The sequence below is a fragment of the Nomia melanderi genome, chromosome 4, assembly GCF_051020985.1.
Source record: "Nomia melanderi isolate GNS246 chromosome 4, iyNomMela1, whole genome shotgun sequence".
Lineage (NCBI taxonomy): Eukaryota > Metazoa > Arthropoda > Insecta > Hymenoptera > Halictidae > Nomia > Nomia melanderi.
In genome coordinates, this window is record NC_135002.1 from 9,331,856 (window position 1) to 9,345,654 (window position 13,799).

General features: G+C 42.0%; 1 protein-coding gene across 1 annotated transcript; it reads right to left on the bottom strand.

Annotated features, from left to right (window-relative positions):
* Nucleotides 1–3,372: 3,372 nt before the first annotated feature.
* Nucleotides 3,373–13,191, bottom strand: Ppa (F-box and leucine rich repeat protein partner of paired). The gene has a single exon (XM_031991128.2). The coding sequence runs from the start codon at nucleotides 11,853–11,855 to the stop codon at nucleotides 10,365–10,367; it is 1,491 nt and encodes a 496-aa protein (XP_031846988.1). The 5' UTR covers nucleotides 11,856–13,191; the 3' UTR covers nucleotides 3,373–10,364.
* Nucleotides 13,192–13,799: the final 608 nt, after the last annotated feature.

The window sequence follows — 13,799 nt, forward strand, 5'->3', positions numbered from 1 at the left end:
AGAAAAAATTATTTGCTGGAACAACCGCCGGTTGCCGGTACGCTCGAAGTCCGCCGGTTCCGACTGACGAATCGAGACGGAGATCGACGGTTTTTCGACGGGGACGGGGGCAATAATTTATCGTTCGGCCGGCACGAAAGATAAAGAGAAACGCGGCACGGGCGAAACGAGAGAGAAAGAAACGTACCAACGGCAGAACGCGGCCGGGAGGGAGACGGAGAACCGGAGACGGAGAGAAAGAGAGACGAAGGGGCAGAGAGACGATGGTTCTAAGCTACAACGGCTTTTATACTGTCCACGCGTACCAGCGAGCGAACGCCGCTCAGAATTTACTGGGACTTCCGGAAAAAATCTTTTTTCTCTGGTTCGATCGGGCTGCCCGGTGCCGACATTACCAGAGAGAAGTTTCATTTTTCCGGCGAGCCGGCGGAATTCTCTGAAAATGGTGTAACGCTCGACGATGGTCAATTCCATGTCGGTCGTCGGGCTCTCGTTTATTTTTGCATTTTAAGGCATTGAAGAAAAGAAAATGTTAAAAATAGGAAAAAGCGGGCGCTCGTACACAGGGTGAGTCGAAGAGAGGGCGGTCGACTCGGGGGAGGAACTTGGCAGAGGGAAAGATGCACACAAAAACGCACTGACGAACGTACAATGAAGCAAAAAGGGATATCTAACATGCGAAGGCGAAGCGGGAGTCCGTAGGCGCGGGAAAAAGTTGCGCTGTAAGCCTCGGGACGGTAATTCGACCGGAAATATAGTAAAAAGTGGAAATTTTCTTTTACAAAATCATCACCGACGAATTATGGGAATATTCGGGAAATTCGGGAAATTCGGAATCGGGAATAGGGATAAAAGGTCGGTTTGTGTATTGATATTTTTTTGTAACAGAGTATTAGTAATTCAAAATTTGGGCATTTCAATAGGACTCTATGATCGATATCAATAAATTGTTAAACAATTCTGTTTCAATGCTTTTATTCTTTAAATATTAATTCGTATTAATAAGTAAAAGGTTTTTAAAAGAAAGGTTTCATAAATTCCGCAGTGTTTTAAAAAAAGACATTTTTAATTATGATAATTCTCCGTCCAAAATATAGTATCTATTGTAATTAAAACCTGCAGATAGTGAACGTTTAATATTTATTTAATTGTGAGAAAGTAATGACGTTCATGGACTGTAATTATGAAAACAGTATTTTTCATTAATACAATGGAAATAAACGTATTCGTACGAGAAGCATATTTCTATATTACTGATTGAAGTCCAATGTGTACATTCGTATATTATATATGCAACGAATTATGATCAGTAACAATGATTTGTGAACAAAGTAATTTCATTAGCAAAATGTACCAATAACACATAATTATATCACGAATAATAGACGAAATGTAAGCACATTCTTATCCCCGACTGAATGGCCTCAGTTACACGACAAAAAAGAAAGTTTAATTCTCATCGTGTTCAATCTTTCGTCATACATTTCTTTTATACTAAACGCTCATTTCCGAACATTCTGAATTATACATAATTTATCGATTAAAATTCAAACAAGGGAACTTTCGAAATAAAAAGATAAGTCACAGAACCATCTCAGTTTGTAACTAGAACATCACAACGGAAATCGGTATAAAACACTCGAGGACTCGCGCAACGAATTTCTACAAGCGAAACGTTCTTTTCAGGTGGAAACATTTAGACTCCAGTACAAGGGTTGAAGTGAAAGAATCTCCAAACACGACAAATACTAGGCCTGCGTCTATTATATATATTGAGTACTTTTGTCTTTCAACATCTCGCTTAGCCGACGAATTTCACTGAAACGACAGTACTTGTTGCACGCCTGGCGAAGGGTCGGAATCATTGGAAAAATCAAAATCCTGTACAGTTTGGAAGGACACGGCGGCAAAAACAAACATAGAGCTCGCGAAGGTATTCAGGTAGTTTCCTACATTGAAGCGAATCCGCTTACTTGTTCGCCCTAGAGCACCCTGCTTTGTGATGAATGTCCGCGCTTCTCTTCCGCCCTCTGCCATCCCTCAACACTCCCCTGCTCCTGCTGCGCCAGACCTCTATCCTGCACCTAGCTGGTTCACTCCTTGGCTCGCGCTTTTGTCTCGAAGAATGTGCACAATACCTCTACCATGGAACCCAGGCCCTGGCCCGAGCCTTTCCTTGCTCGGTCTTTCTCTGTCTCACTCTCTGTCCCTCTCCTTTTTTTTTTCTTCCTCTCTTTCGGCTGATTCGAGTTCCGTGACTCTGTGAAAAGGACTTAATCACATGCGGCACGAGGGATTTGTCCCTTCTCAGGTAGTTCACGGATTTCTTTTCGTTCGACTGTACAGCCCCTTTTGAAAAAACGAAATTCTAACAGGTTCGTTTAACCCTCCTCGACCCATGCCTTGCTTCTCACTGAAAATCCTAGGCGCAGGTCTAAGTTGAACGTTCATCGTGGGATATTAATCGTAAAACGAAAAAGGAACGGAATATTTTATCGCGAAAAAATACGAAGAACGGTACCGGGCTTCTACCCAATGTTCTTGCGATGTTCGGGGGCTTTCGTTCTAAAGGGAGCATCCGTTAGGAAAGTTTCACGTTGTAAACTGTTGTTTTTGTTTTCATTTTATTCTGTACGCGCGAAGCCGTGTGCTTTGTGTCTGGAATTTTATTATTGAAACGTATTTTGATGGAGGAACTTGTAGGTCTTTCGGATTAAGAGTCCGAAGACCAATTAAGATATTCATGCGGGTACTCTAAATTTTTCTAGAACCGTAATATTCATCCGGTCGCTTTCTTCATTGCGCCAAATGCCCTTTATTGCTTCAGATTCTTAAGAAGTCGTTTTCATTAGGCACCCCCTAGCTTTTACCTATTTTTTTCAGCTTCTTCGCTTTCTTTAGAATATTTTCAAATAATCACTTACCACTATTACCAGAACTTCGACGGAACTTAACGTTTATATAATTTCATAACATCTTCAATGAATCTAATCGCTTTTCATTTCGGGGACGGTGGTTATTATCTAAATGAATGGGCCACATGATTGTAGTTCCCCGACCCAATGAAAAATTATTCAAATAAGAATCGATACTAATTATAAAATACAATTTGCCGAAGAAGATTATTACCTAAACCATACATTGTAATTTAAATACATGATTGATAAAATAAAATTGTTCGATTGATTATACAAATCAAAATTTTGATTGAAGGCATTGGTTATATCGGGCCTAATTAATTATGAAGCAACTGTGGTGATGTTTTCATAAATTGTCGAGCACTTACCTTATCAACACTTGTCGTAGCTGCTATTTGTCAAACACCTTTCAGCGGTCGAAGGGAAGGGGATGAGAAGAAATGAATACTTTTTTGAAAAACGTAACGTATTCTATATTTAACAAACATTTTCCTCGTGTTAGATATTTACAGTTACATTGTATGTGTATATTCACTAACACATTTGTCGTCAAATATTTACAATAGGTAATTACAATGTCGTTTCTTTCGTTGACTCCGCGACAAAATAGTCTCAACAGAACGCATGAACGTTATTCACTAAGTATACACAATTTGTATGCGATGCGTTTAGTTTAAGAGCCTTAGACGGCGAAGATGCGTAATCTGTAACCTTTAACACACTCGAGTATATGTGTAGCGTATATTTAGCTAATAAAATTTCTTTAACGGAGGAGGATTTTTGGTTCGGTTGCATTTTGCCAGTCTTTTCGCTCGCATAAAAGAAAAATCTGATGTACGTTTGTACAGGGTGTCCTGTAAGTAGCATTAGCAATCGGAGAGAGCCATTCTCCTATACAATTTATTCTACACTTCCCGTTCATTTCTTCGCTTGATATCATCCCCTCTCGATTGGCAGTACATTTTACGGGACAACCTGTGTATATTTTCAGATATGTTTTTCAGTGACTCCCACTAAAAATTGTTTAATCGAGCATAAACAGAGAGATTTCCCTAGTGCGTACAACTTCACACCATATCATTCGATGTTTTTTTTTTCCTTTCACGAGGTACAATTTACATTTATTACGTATGTCAAGACGATTGTGTGTATATATATACATTTCATGAGACTAATGAAAAGTTCGCAAATGATTTTCGCGTTGAATCTTCGAACACAAGGACTAAAAAATGTTTAGAATGAAACAGGTGTGTCATAGCAGAAAAATACCCTTGTCGTTGTCATTTGTTTTGATCGACGAGAAAATCGATATTTTAATTTCACTTAATTTCGTTATAGAATCCATATATTGCTTTCAGAATTAGAAACACGTATTTTATGTTATACAATACAGAAGTTTATTAAAATCTTTTATTGCGGCATGTGCGTATTTAGAATCAACTGACTTCGTTCATCGTATACTTCTTTACTTGTGATCTTTAATCTATTAAATATGAAATAGTTGCTGTAGCAAATATTCCTGCACGAAGTAAAAATATTCATTGTATAATTATTATCCTGCCACTGCCCCTTTGAAAGAGGATACATGCAAAGACAAATTATAATAATTCGTTTTTTTTTATTAATATTTCTAACATCATTAATTACTGAAAAAGTATAATCTACTCCAGTACATTGACTTTTTCTGTGCATTTTGTTTTCTCCATTTCTAATAGTATCATAAATTGCAGAATGGTTAAGATTATGTATATTTGTGAGATTTTAAAAAACAAAATATAAGATTTCTACTTTAAGAGTAATAAAAAGGTTTAAGTAATGTAAAATGGAAGACAAGATAAAATTAAATATAAATTGATAGAATTAATGACAATTTAGTAATAATTCCCAACTACCAAGTTTTCAACCAAAAACATACTACCAAGTAATTCAAGAAGACACTAATGGAATACCTTAACATGGTAATAACAATATTGTTTACTGCTATTAGAGATGAATGTGATTTAATAGAGAGAACTATTGTCAGAAACCCTCATGAGCATGTCGTTGCCTAAAATTAAAAGTTCTTATGAACTCAAACAATAATACACAATCCAAGTTTGTATTTTCTGTTTATACTATAAGGCATCAAAAGTCGTTACACCCTGAATCCTTTCACATATCGAACAGACCGTCCAGTGCATTGCACAAGACTTGAAATATATGTAATCGCATAAATGCTTGTAAGGAGTAACACTTTTTATTTATCTAACATAAAGTTTAGACGTGACAATAAAATGACTTATTAGTTTAAAGTCATAACAGTAACTAAAACAAAGCTGTTATCGTAGAAAAATTCTATTATTTTTTATAGAACCAGTGACAAAATAAAGTAAACTTTAACATTGTGATAGTTATTAGTTATTGTCATTAATTAAAATAATAACATGCACATTGAATGTATACCTTCATGAAATATTTTGTAACACAACGAAAATATACATAATTGTGGTGCATATACTCACCTTTCGTTAACACAGAATTTTGTGGCAGAGACAATGTTTGATACGTGTACCAAATTTGGAAATAAGGAAAAGGAAAATATTTGATTGAAAATGATTTTAAGAAAGTGCTTTTAGAAAAATAGTCATTTTTATTTATAAAATACTATCACAATTGCATGTGTGCACATATATTTTTGATTTATATTCCTGTCATTCTTGCATTACTTTTTTTATGACTCATGAATGGTAATTGTAAAAAGCGAACTTATCTCTGCAAATAACGAAGTAATAAACAGAATAGTCCTTGTCTAAACGTATTACATGATAAATTTGTTAATATTAAATGAATAAACATAAAAGTGAAAAAGTTCCGATCCAACCTAGTAGAAGTTCCACCAATACGGCGAGACTTCACGATTAAGAAACTAGACGAGTACCTTGAGCAACGAATAATATTGTTGCCTTGCTGTCACATCATGAAAAGAGCTGCCTCCGATATAATACTGAACTACAGACAATCTACAGATAGAAGATTTTATACAAAGTATGGCACAAGATAGAAGTCTCTCATTGTTTCAAATGTTACGTTTTCGCGGAGATAATGAAAGTGTCTCTAACGATCTGCAAACAGAGATACCTCCGATCTTTGCTATCAAAGAGGGCAAATATTGTAAAAAAAGAAGGGGACCGGTACAGAATCGTTTGTACTTTGTGACTGCAAGATACGGTACGTCCAAAATCTTATTATTCTCATTCAAGTGTGCTGCCAATACGACGCTGATGCAGTTATGTCAAACAAATATCTTACAAATCGATCGATGTCGCTTAAAGAAAACAAAATGGCGACCTTCATATAAGAAGCTGATGCTATCGTTCAATTATAACTAAAAGAAAACAGAAAACAAAACTCATGAACGTGTTCTTTGTTCGACTGTGGGCGTGAGTATGACGGGAATGAAAAACTCAACTTTCATTTGTACCAGTATAAAAAGAATTGTATTAACAATATATTACAAACGGTTAACAAACATAGTTACATTTCGCTGCATCAGCGTCCAACGAGAACAGCGAGTTGATATAAAATTCCAGAGCGCGTGTGTCGAGTTTCGAGTTTCTTGAGAATAACCGTAACGTTATATCGCTACATTGAAAACTGCACTTAACGCAACTTTGAAATTTGAAATGAGTAGAATACGCGACGTAAAAAGTTATTAAAAAAAAGAAGAAGAAGAAGAAGAAAAAGAGGAAGAAGATATTCCTCGTTTTTTTTTGTTTTTTTTTTTGTAAAACCGCTTCCAAGAGAGGGAAGTTGTTTTTCGACAAAATGATATGCAATGCCAGCAACTCGAGTAACAGAAACCGATCTCCTTTACGAGACACAATTAAAACTAAATACAACAATTTCGAACTGAATGAATTCTCCGTCTATTGCACTTTCGACTCAATCAAAACAATATTCGAAACAATGGCTTAAATTGTATAACAAAAAAACAGAAAGAAAAATGGGAAACGATGTACCGAGTACAATTTCTCTCTCAACTGAAAATTTCTGTTCGTTCGAAACAATAACAAACCTCGGTTCATGGAAGGACGCCTTTAGACAATAAAATGACATAAAACAATGTCGTTTAAAAATATTATTGTCTTATCTCTTTTCTATTCCCAACTCGGGCTCGAACCGTCATCGAACAATCGAATTTGTCAGTCGTAACGTAAGAACAACGCAGCCCGTTCCCTACGCCTTCAATCCCTGCCCCGCGGTTCGGCGGGAAATTTGAAATCGATACAAATGAACCGGCGTCAAATTTAACGTTGTTCAGGCTCTACCTCGCTCTAATTTAACGCCTATGTGCTTTCTTCAACTCCTATTGTTTACAATATTGTTTTAATTCGCTATATATTCAATCGGTTAACGTACTTTCAACTAAACTTCTTTTTTTTTCTGCTACTTCTCGCGCACGTCTTTCACCCGTCTTCTCGCTCGATTCTCACTTGTTTATCCTAACGCATTTCTTTTCTTCCTTCCTTTCTTTCCGTCAATAAAAAATACGTGTCCTCGCGTAACTCGCATGAAATACAAAGAAACGTACAACCGAGTCGCCTACCTTGAATAATAATAATAATGGTAAAAGAAAAGAAATGAAAATCAGTAACTTCTGTACCAATTAAACACTGCGTTCAAAGGCTTACAAGTTAATCAAGGAAAAAGCGTTTTTTTGAAGCGAGTACAGTATTTACTCCAATAATTCACGGCGGCCGAGCATTGTAGACGTGTGCTTCCCGTGTGGAGAATGTTTCGTTTCGTTTCGGTTCGGAGTGGATCACAAGGGGATATACACCGTGTAACTTTGTAGAAAGTGTTGGTGCCGGTGTGCTTGGAAAGCGAGCAATACTAGAGTAAACACTGTAATGCGTTAAAATGAAGCCGGTGACATAGCAATCGAATCGCGACAAAACAAAAACGAAACAGACGATCACAATGGCTCTCCTTTCGTACTCTTTGGTGTAACATACAAAATAATTGTACAAAATAAACGTAGCTGCCCGAACGAATAATTAAAGGTTCAACAATATCGTCACAGAAGGCACACGAATCGAAAAATCTGAGACAGCGGCTCGCAAAATTTCGAATCAGAACGGTGGTATCGATCTATTTACCATGGACAGAAGCAAGGCGTGACCTATATTTAAAACTTAACAGCGAAATCCCTTCGAAATAAATGTACACGCGCGCGTAGACGTAACATTCCGTAAACGTATACGTATATACACACACAGGGCCATGAAAATCTGAGAAAACAGACGATCCTACGCGCAAGAGTAAGTCGTGCGAATCGACGTAAATTGCACGCAGAATCGTTTAAAAGACAAAAGAGAGGCAGAGAAAGAGAGAGAGAGAGAGAGAGAGAGAGGGTGTGAGAGAGGGTGAGACGAAATAGGAAAAACATATTTAAGTTTGCGTGTGCTTCAAGCTCATTCGGCTATTGTGCAGTTTACTGCCTTAATTGACACCGAGCAAAGTATTTTGCAAGGAACTAAAATGTTTGGATCTACAACACCGGAGACTCTTATACGATGACTTCAACGACTTTCAACGATCGGTTTGTTGATCTGACCGTGGAGGAAGTTCAATGTTAGACGTTCGTAACACAACTGCTATCCTTACTTGCAACACCAACATCTCCGATCAGAGACCAACCAAATTGTTACGAATAAGGCCCATTATTTTCTAGGTCCAAACATGCACAGCTCTCATGGTAACATGTTATGGTTTTCGTAGCAAGGGTATGCCATACGCACGCACATACATTCGCACACATATGCATCGGACACACACGACATGCCTACGCGCGCGCGCGGATTACTTTAAACATATACTTGATGAAGAACTTGCACGTGTACCATTGGAAATAATAAAATAATGCTTTGGCTAAATTGTCGCTCGGTTTGGGCAAAGAACAAACATTTTCCAACGGATTGTGACGATGCGACCCCGGTTGAAAACCCAACGTTCCACCGTTTCCACGACTCCGACCCGTGTTGTTCCTCCTCGAATCGCTCGTGGCTCGTCCGCGATCGCTATCACGGTGACACGGCAGAGACTGGTGTTTCTTGGTAGCAGCGGGCGCAAATGAGACGCGAGCGGTTCGAAGATATCAGCGGAATGGCCGCGGAGACGGGGAATTCCGGATTTCGGCCCGGAACGCATCCGTACACTTGACTGTACGCAAACATGGTCTCCGAAGTTCATTTACAACTATCGGATGTATCGGAAAACGAGTAAGATCAAACGGGAACAGGTTGATCTATGGATCGTTCCCGGTGAAGTTGGTAAATCAATTTAAAATGGCAACACCGCTCGACGTTACCGCTTACTCGGAGTCATTTGGTAATTGTAAATGGGTTCCAACTTCTTGAAATCGTCCAGACTCGATCCGAGGTGATCCCACCTAATATCGCGTGTATCACTGTCATTTTGTGGTTTTAATGAAAAAAAAAAAAATAACAAGACCGGATATCATTCTCATCGTGATTATGCTAAGCCGATACCGCGAATCATGTGATTTACACTTTTCCAGTAAACAAAATGTTGTCGTTCTATTAGTTTACTCGTCGTACGTTACAATCGTTGTAATCTCGACGTGAATAATTGGAAAACAATGTCTGATATTCTCTGTTGCAATGCGATTAGCGTGTCCGATCGCAGCGGCTGGGATTCACGGCGATACCTTATTCGCTGCGTGTTTCGCGAATAAGATCGTCGCTGCGAACGATTCGTCTAGATAATCGACAAAGATCGAGTCCGGACGTAGCCATGGTGCACATGTAGGAACAGCTTGGAAACATGGAAACGAAATAAGAACGAGTTCTGCTCGGTCAAAGGTTTCTACAAAATGAACAAGAAGAAGAAGAAGGAAAAGGAACAGGAACGGGGGGAGGGGGGATAAGAATAAGATTAAGAAGAAACGTCTCAACTAGTGGCACGATTAACACGTAAGACATTGCATCATTAACCCTACATTACTCAGTAACAAGTGTATACGATGAGCGGAGTGTTGAACGATTCGAAAATGCATTTCTGACGAAAATGAAAAGTCTCGTTTTCCCTAAAATGGTTCCGACATTGAAGAGCAACGGCCGAGTCCGTTTTCAGATCTCGCAACGATCGAGCAAAGAAACGACAAAATCGGAATTACACGGCGTGTCTACTAGATCCCCGGATCGTCGTGGACCCTGAACGCCGGGGGGGGCCAAGACGAGGGCCGAGAAGCGTTACGCGTAAACAGGAACGTTATGCGATCGCATTGCGAAGAAAATTGGAACGAAGGTGTCCTTTGGCCGAAAACTCTCGAGAATCGTGAAAAGCGACGGTTAAGAGAAACCTGGATACACCGTCGTCGAGGGAAAGAGCAAGGAAACACCTTGCCCGTTCACGAAGGACGCGAATACTGCTTAGAAAAAGCCATCACCGCACGTGCCATAGACCAAGATTCAACGTACTCAGTTGAGGCAGTTTCATGATTTTTTCGAGTCCGTTGGTACTTATCCTGGTGCATCCGTAAAGATCGATGCATTTCAGGTGTTTCATTTTCTCCGCGATCGTGTAGAGCCCCTTGTCCGTCAACCTACTACACTGGCCGATGTTCAACGTCTCCAAGTCGTGCAACGTTTGAGCGATCTTGCAGATCCCCTCGTCGCTGATCTGGCACGCGGACAACGACAGTGACTTCAGGTTGAACAGTCCCTGGGAGATGTTGACGAGTGCCTGGTCATCGATTTTGTCGCAGAACGAGACGTCCAACGACGAGATCCTGCTCCCGCCCTCCGCCAGATACGCCATGCCGACGTCCGAGATGTTGTCGCAGGACCGAAGGTTCAGCTCCCGCAGGCTGGGCATCTTGGCCAAGTGTTTCACTCCTGTGTCGCCTATGCAGACGCAGAACGACAAATTGATGGACTTGAGAGTGGTCAGGCCGGTGGATATGTGTCTGAGCGCCTCGTCGGACACTCGCTGGCAGTCCTGCAGGTTAAGCTGCTCTAGCGCGAAGTTGCCGCCGGCCGTATCGATGTCCACGATCCCAGCCAACTGTTTCATTACACAACTAGTGGTCGTCTGAGAATGTATGCCCGCCAGGTAAGCGATCCCGTCGTTGCACACCTGCCAGCAACTCCGCAACTCCAGCTTCTTCAGTTTCTTCAGATACCACGCTATGCATAACAGCCCGTCGTTGGTGATGTTCCTGCAACCGCTTAGCTCCAGGTGCTCCAAGTTCGGCAGATACATGGCTATCCAGCTGAGCGAGATGTCCGAGACTTGCTTGCACAACGACAAGTTCAGCTCGGTTAAGGTGGTGTACTCTTGCGAGAACGCCTTCATCAGGGCTAAATCGTTCACGTTGTAACAGCCGGACAGGTTCAATGATTCCAGGTTCGGCACGCCTTTCAGAACGTCGCCCAGGCCTCGCCTCAGCGATAACACTTGGACCCTCTTCACTCCCCTCTTGACCAGGCTGGCGAACAACGCCGGTGCTTGTTTCCTGAGGTGCAGCTTGGCCTCGACGCCGCGCCACACCGACCTGTGGTACGCGGCATCCCTCCACGCGACACACACTTGTGCCGCGCGTCCTTTGTCCCTAACCTCCAAGTAGCTAAAGATCAACGCGAGGATCTCGGGATAGAGGCACGAGATGTGGGTACTGGCCGCGACGCTCTCGCGGTTCCCCTGACCGGAAGGATGCCGGGGCAGACCTTGCGGGAACGTTGGCAGGCTGACCGTACCGCTCATATAATGCGCCTCGTTACCCGAGTTGTAGAGGATCGGCTGATTCTGGGACGTCGGGATCGCCAGGTGCGGCTGATGTAATTGGTAGTAGTGTCCCGAACGGTGAAGCAACGTAGTGCCTCGGTTCCCCGTTAACGCCGGAAGTTCCGTCATCAACAGATGACTTTCCTCCATGTTGACCGGTGTATGTGTACATGGACTCCAGGCCCCACATGCACATGCACACGCACGCACACACGCAAACACGCACACACTGGGGTCTTACGCGAGTCTCTTTAGGCAGAATTCTCCTTATTTTCTCCGTCCTTTGTCCAACCGTTTCGTGTGTGTCCCCCCACTTTGTTACAGTCTCGAGGCTTTTCTCTTACGTCTCTTCCTTTCCGTTTTCTTTCTTATTGAATCACGAACGGCGACCGATACGAACACTGCACGAACGTAACCCTCCACGGATGCGTTAATTCGAAGTCGACACGGTTTAGTCAGTCCATCGCTGTTGTCTCGATCATGTCGATGCATCGATGAAAACCACGGCTTTGTATCTTCGACCGAAGAGCAGTATATCTTTAAAGTTGAAGAAAAAGAATGTGTACGCGTGCATGTGTACGTGTGTACGTATGTATGTTTGCTGTGTATTTTGCGCGATGCGTTTTCTATGTGTATGCGTGCGTTTGTATATGTGTATCTGTGTGTGTATGTAACGTAAGAGACGGAGAAAGAGACAGAGAGAGGAACAGCGTATCGGTTGTTTCACGGTTTACGCAAATATCGCGTCGCACATGGAACACCGCGACAGAGCGTATTTTTTAATTCGCGTTTCCCTTCTTTTACACGTTTCTCGGTCCGTCTTTGTTCCTCCCGGGTTTCCTTGTTCGCTCTCTCTTGCTCGTTTCCTCGCCTTCCCGTCTCTCCCCACCTGGCCGGCCTCGAGACTCCCTCGCAACCCCCCCTCTCTTCGTCGTCTCTTTCTATATACGTAGAGATATGTGTATATATTCATCTACGGGCACATAGCACGCGCGCGCGCGCGCGCGCGTCCTCCTCTCTGTATGTGTAGTGTGCGCACAAGTACTTTTTTCCTTCTCTTTCTCTGCTTGTTACCGCCCCACCTCGTCCGCTCACTATGCCGATCCTTCTCTTTCGCCCGCCGCGGTCAGTTTCTTCTCTACACTGTCCCGCTCGTTGCCACACTGAACACCTCTTTTTTAGACACGCACATCGCCGTTACGTTCCCCTGGTCGGACAGGCACCACCGACGGGAATTTCCATGCGGTTTCGCAGCGACGGACAGACGAATGAACGAACGAACGGGTAAAGCTCTATATCCCCATCAGGCTCGACGGTAAATTCCCTCGGAGATGCAAACGGTGAAAACGTGTCCGTAGAAGTGCTCGGCGCGACCAGCTTCAAACCGACATGTTGGGGAAAACATGAACCGGTGCGCTGCCAGCCGCGAACTGTTGTTCCAGTTGCCCAAACTCAGATGTCGTGTCGTCGTTCCGCGATACAGGCGGAGCAACCGAGCTCCCAGCGGCGCGACGATTGGCCAGCAAACCGCGGCCACGCGTCACGTGACTATGCCGGCGAATATCGATTCGGGTTGCGCTGCGGCGGCATTTTTAAGTTTTCGTCGGGTAGGGGGGGTGCAGGACCTCTCGCGTACGGCGAACCACGTTGCGACCACCACTGAGGAGAAGCTCCTTCAATTTTCCTACGAGTGCTATCCCCCCCTTCTTTTTTTCTCTCTTTTCGAATTTCCGATTGATCCTTCCTGTCCCATACTTTACACCCCTTTCTTTCGATCTTTTCTGTACTACGATTTTGCTCGTCGCAATTCTGCACCGATTCAAAAGAAACGTGTACATAAGAATTTTTGTTTCTTTTTCGTTCTTGGCAATATACGAAATATATTCTACCTTGACGGAGAGAGTTTAGGAATAATATTGATGAAGGTACCAATGTAACATGTACTGTTATGTTATTCGAGGAAGCTGCGACGAGATGCGTGTTTCGTTTTCACAAGGCCGGGCCTGGGAATTTAAAAATGAAATGGATTATGTTAAAAATATGCTGGATACTTTACGTTATTATATAGATAACCATTGACGACTGTGAATATAA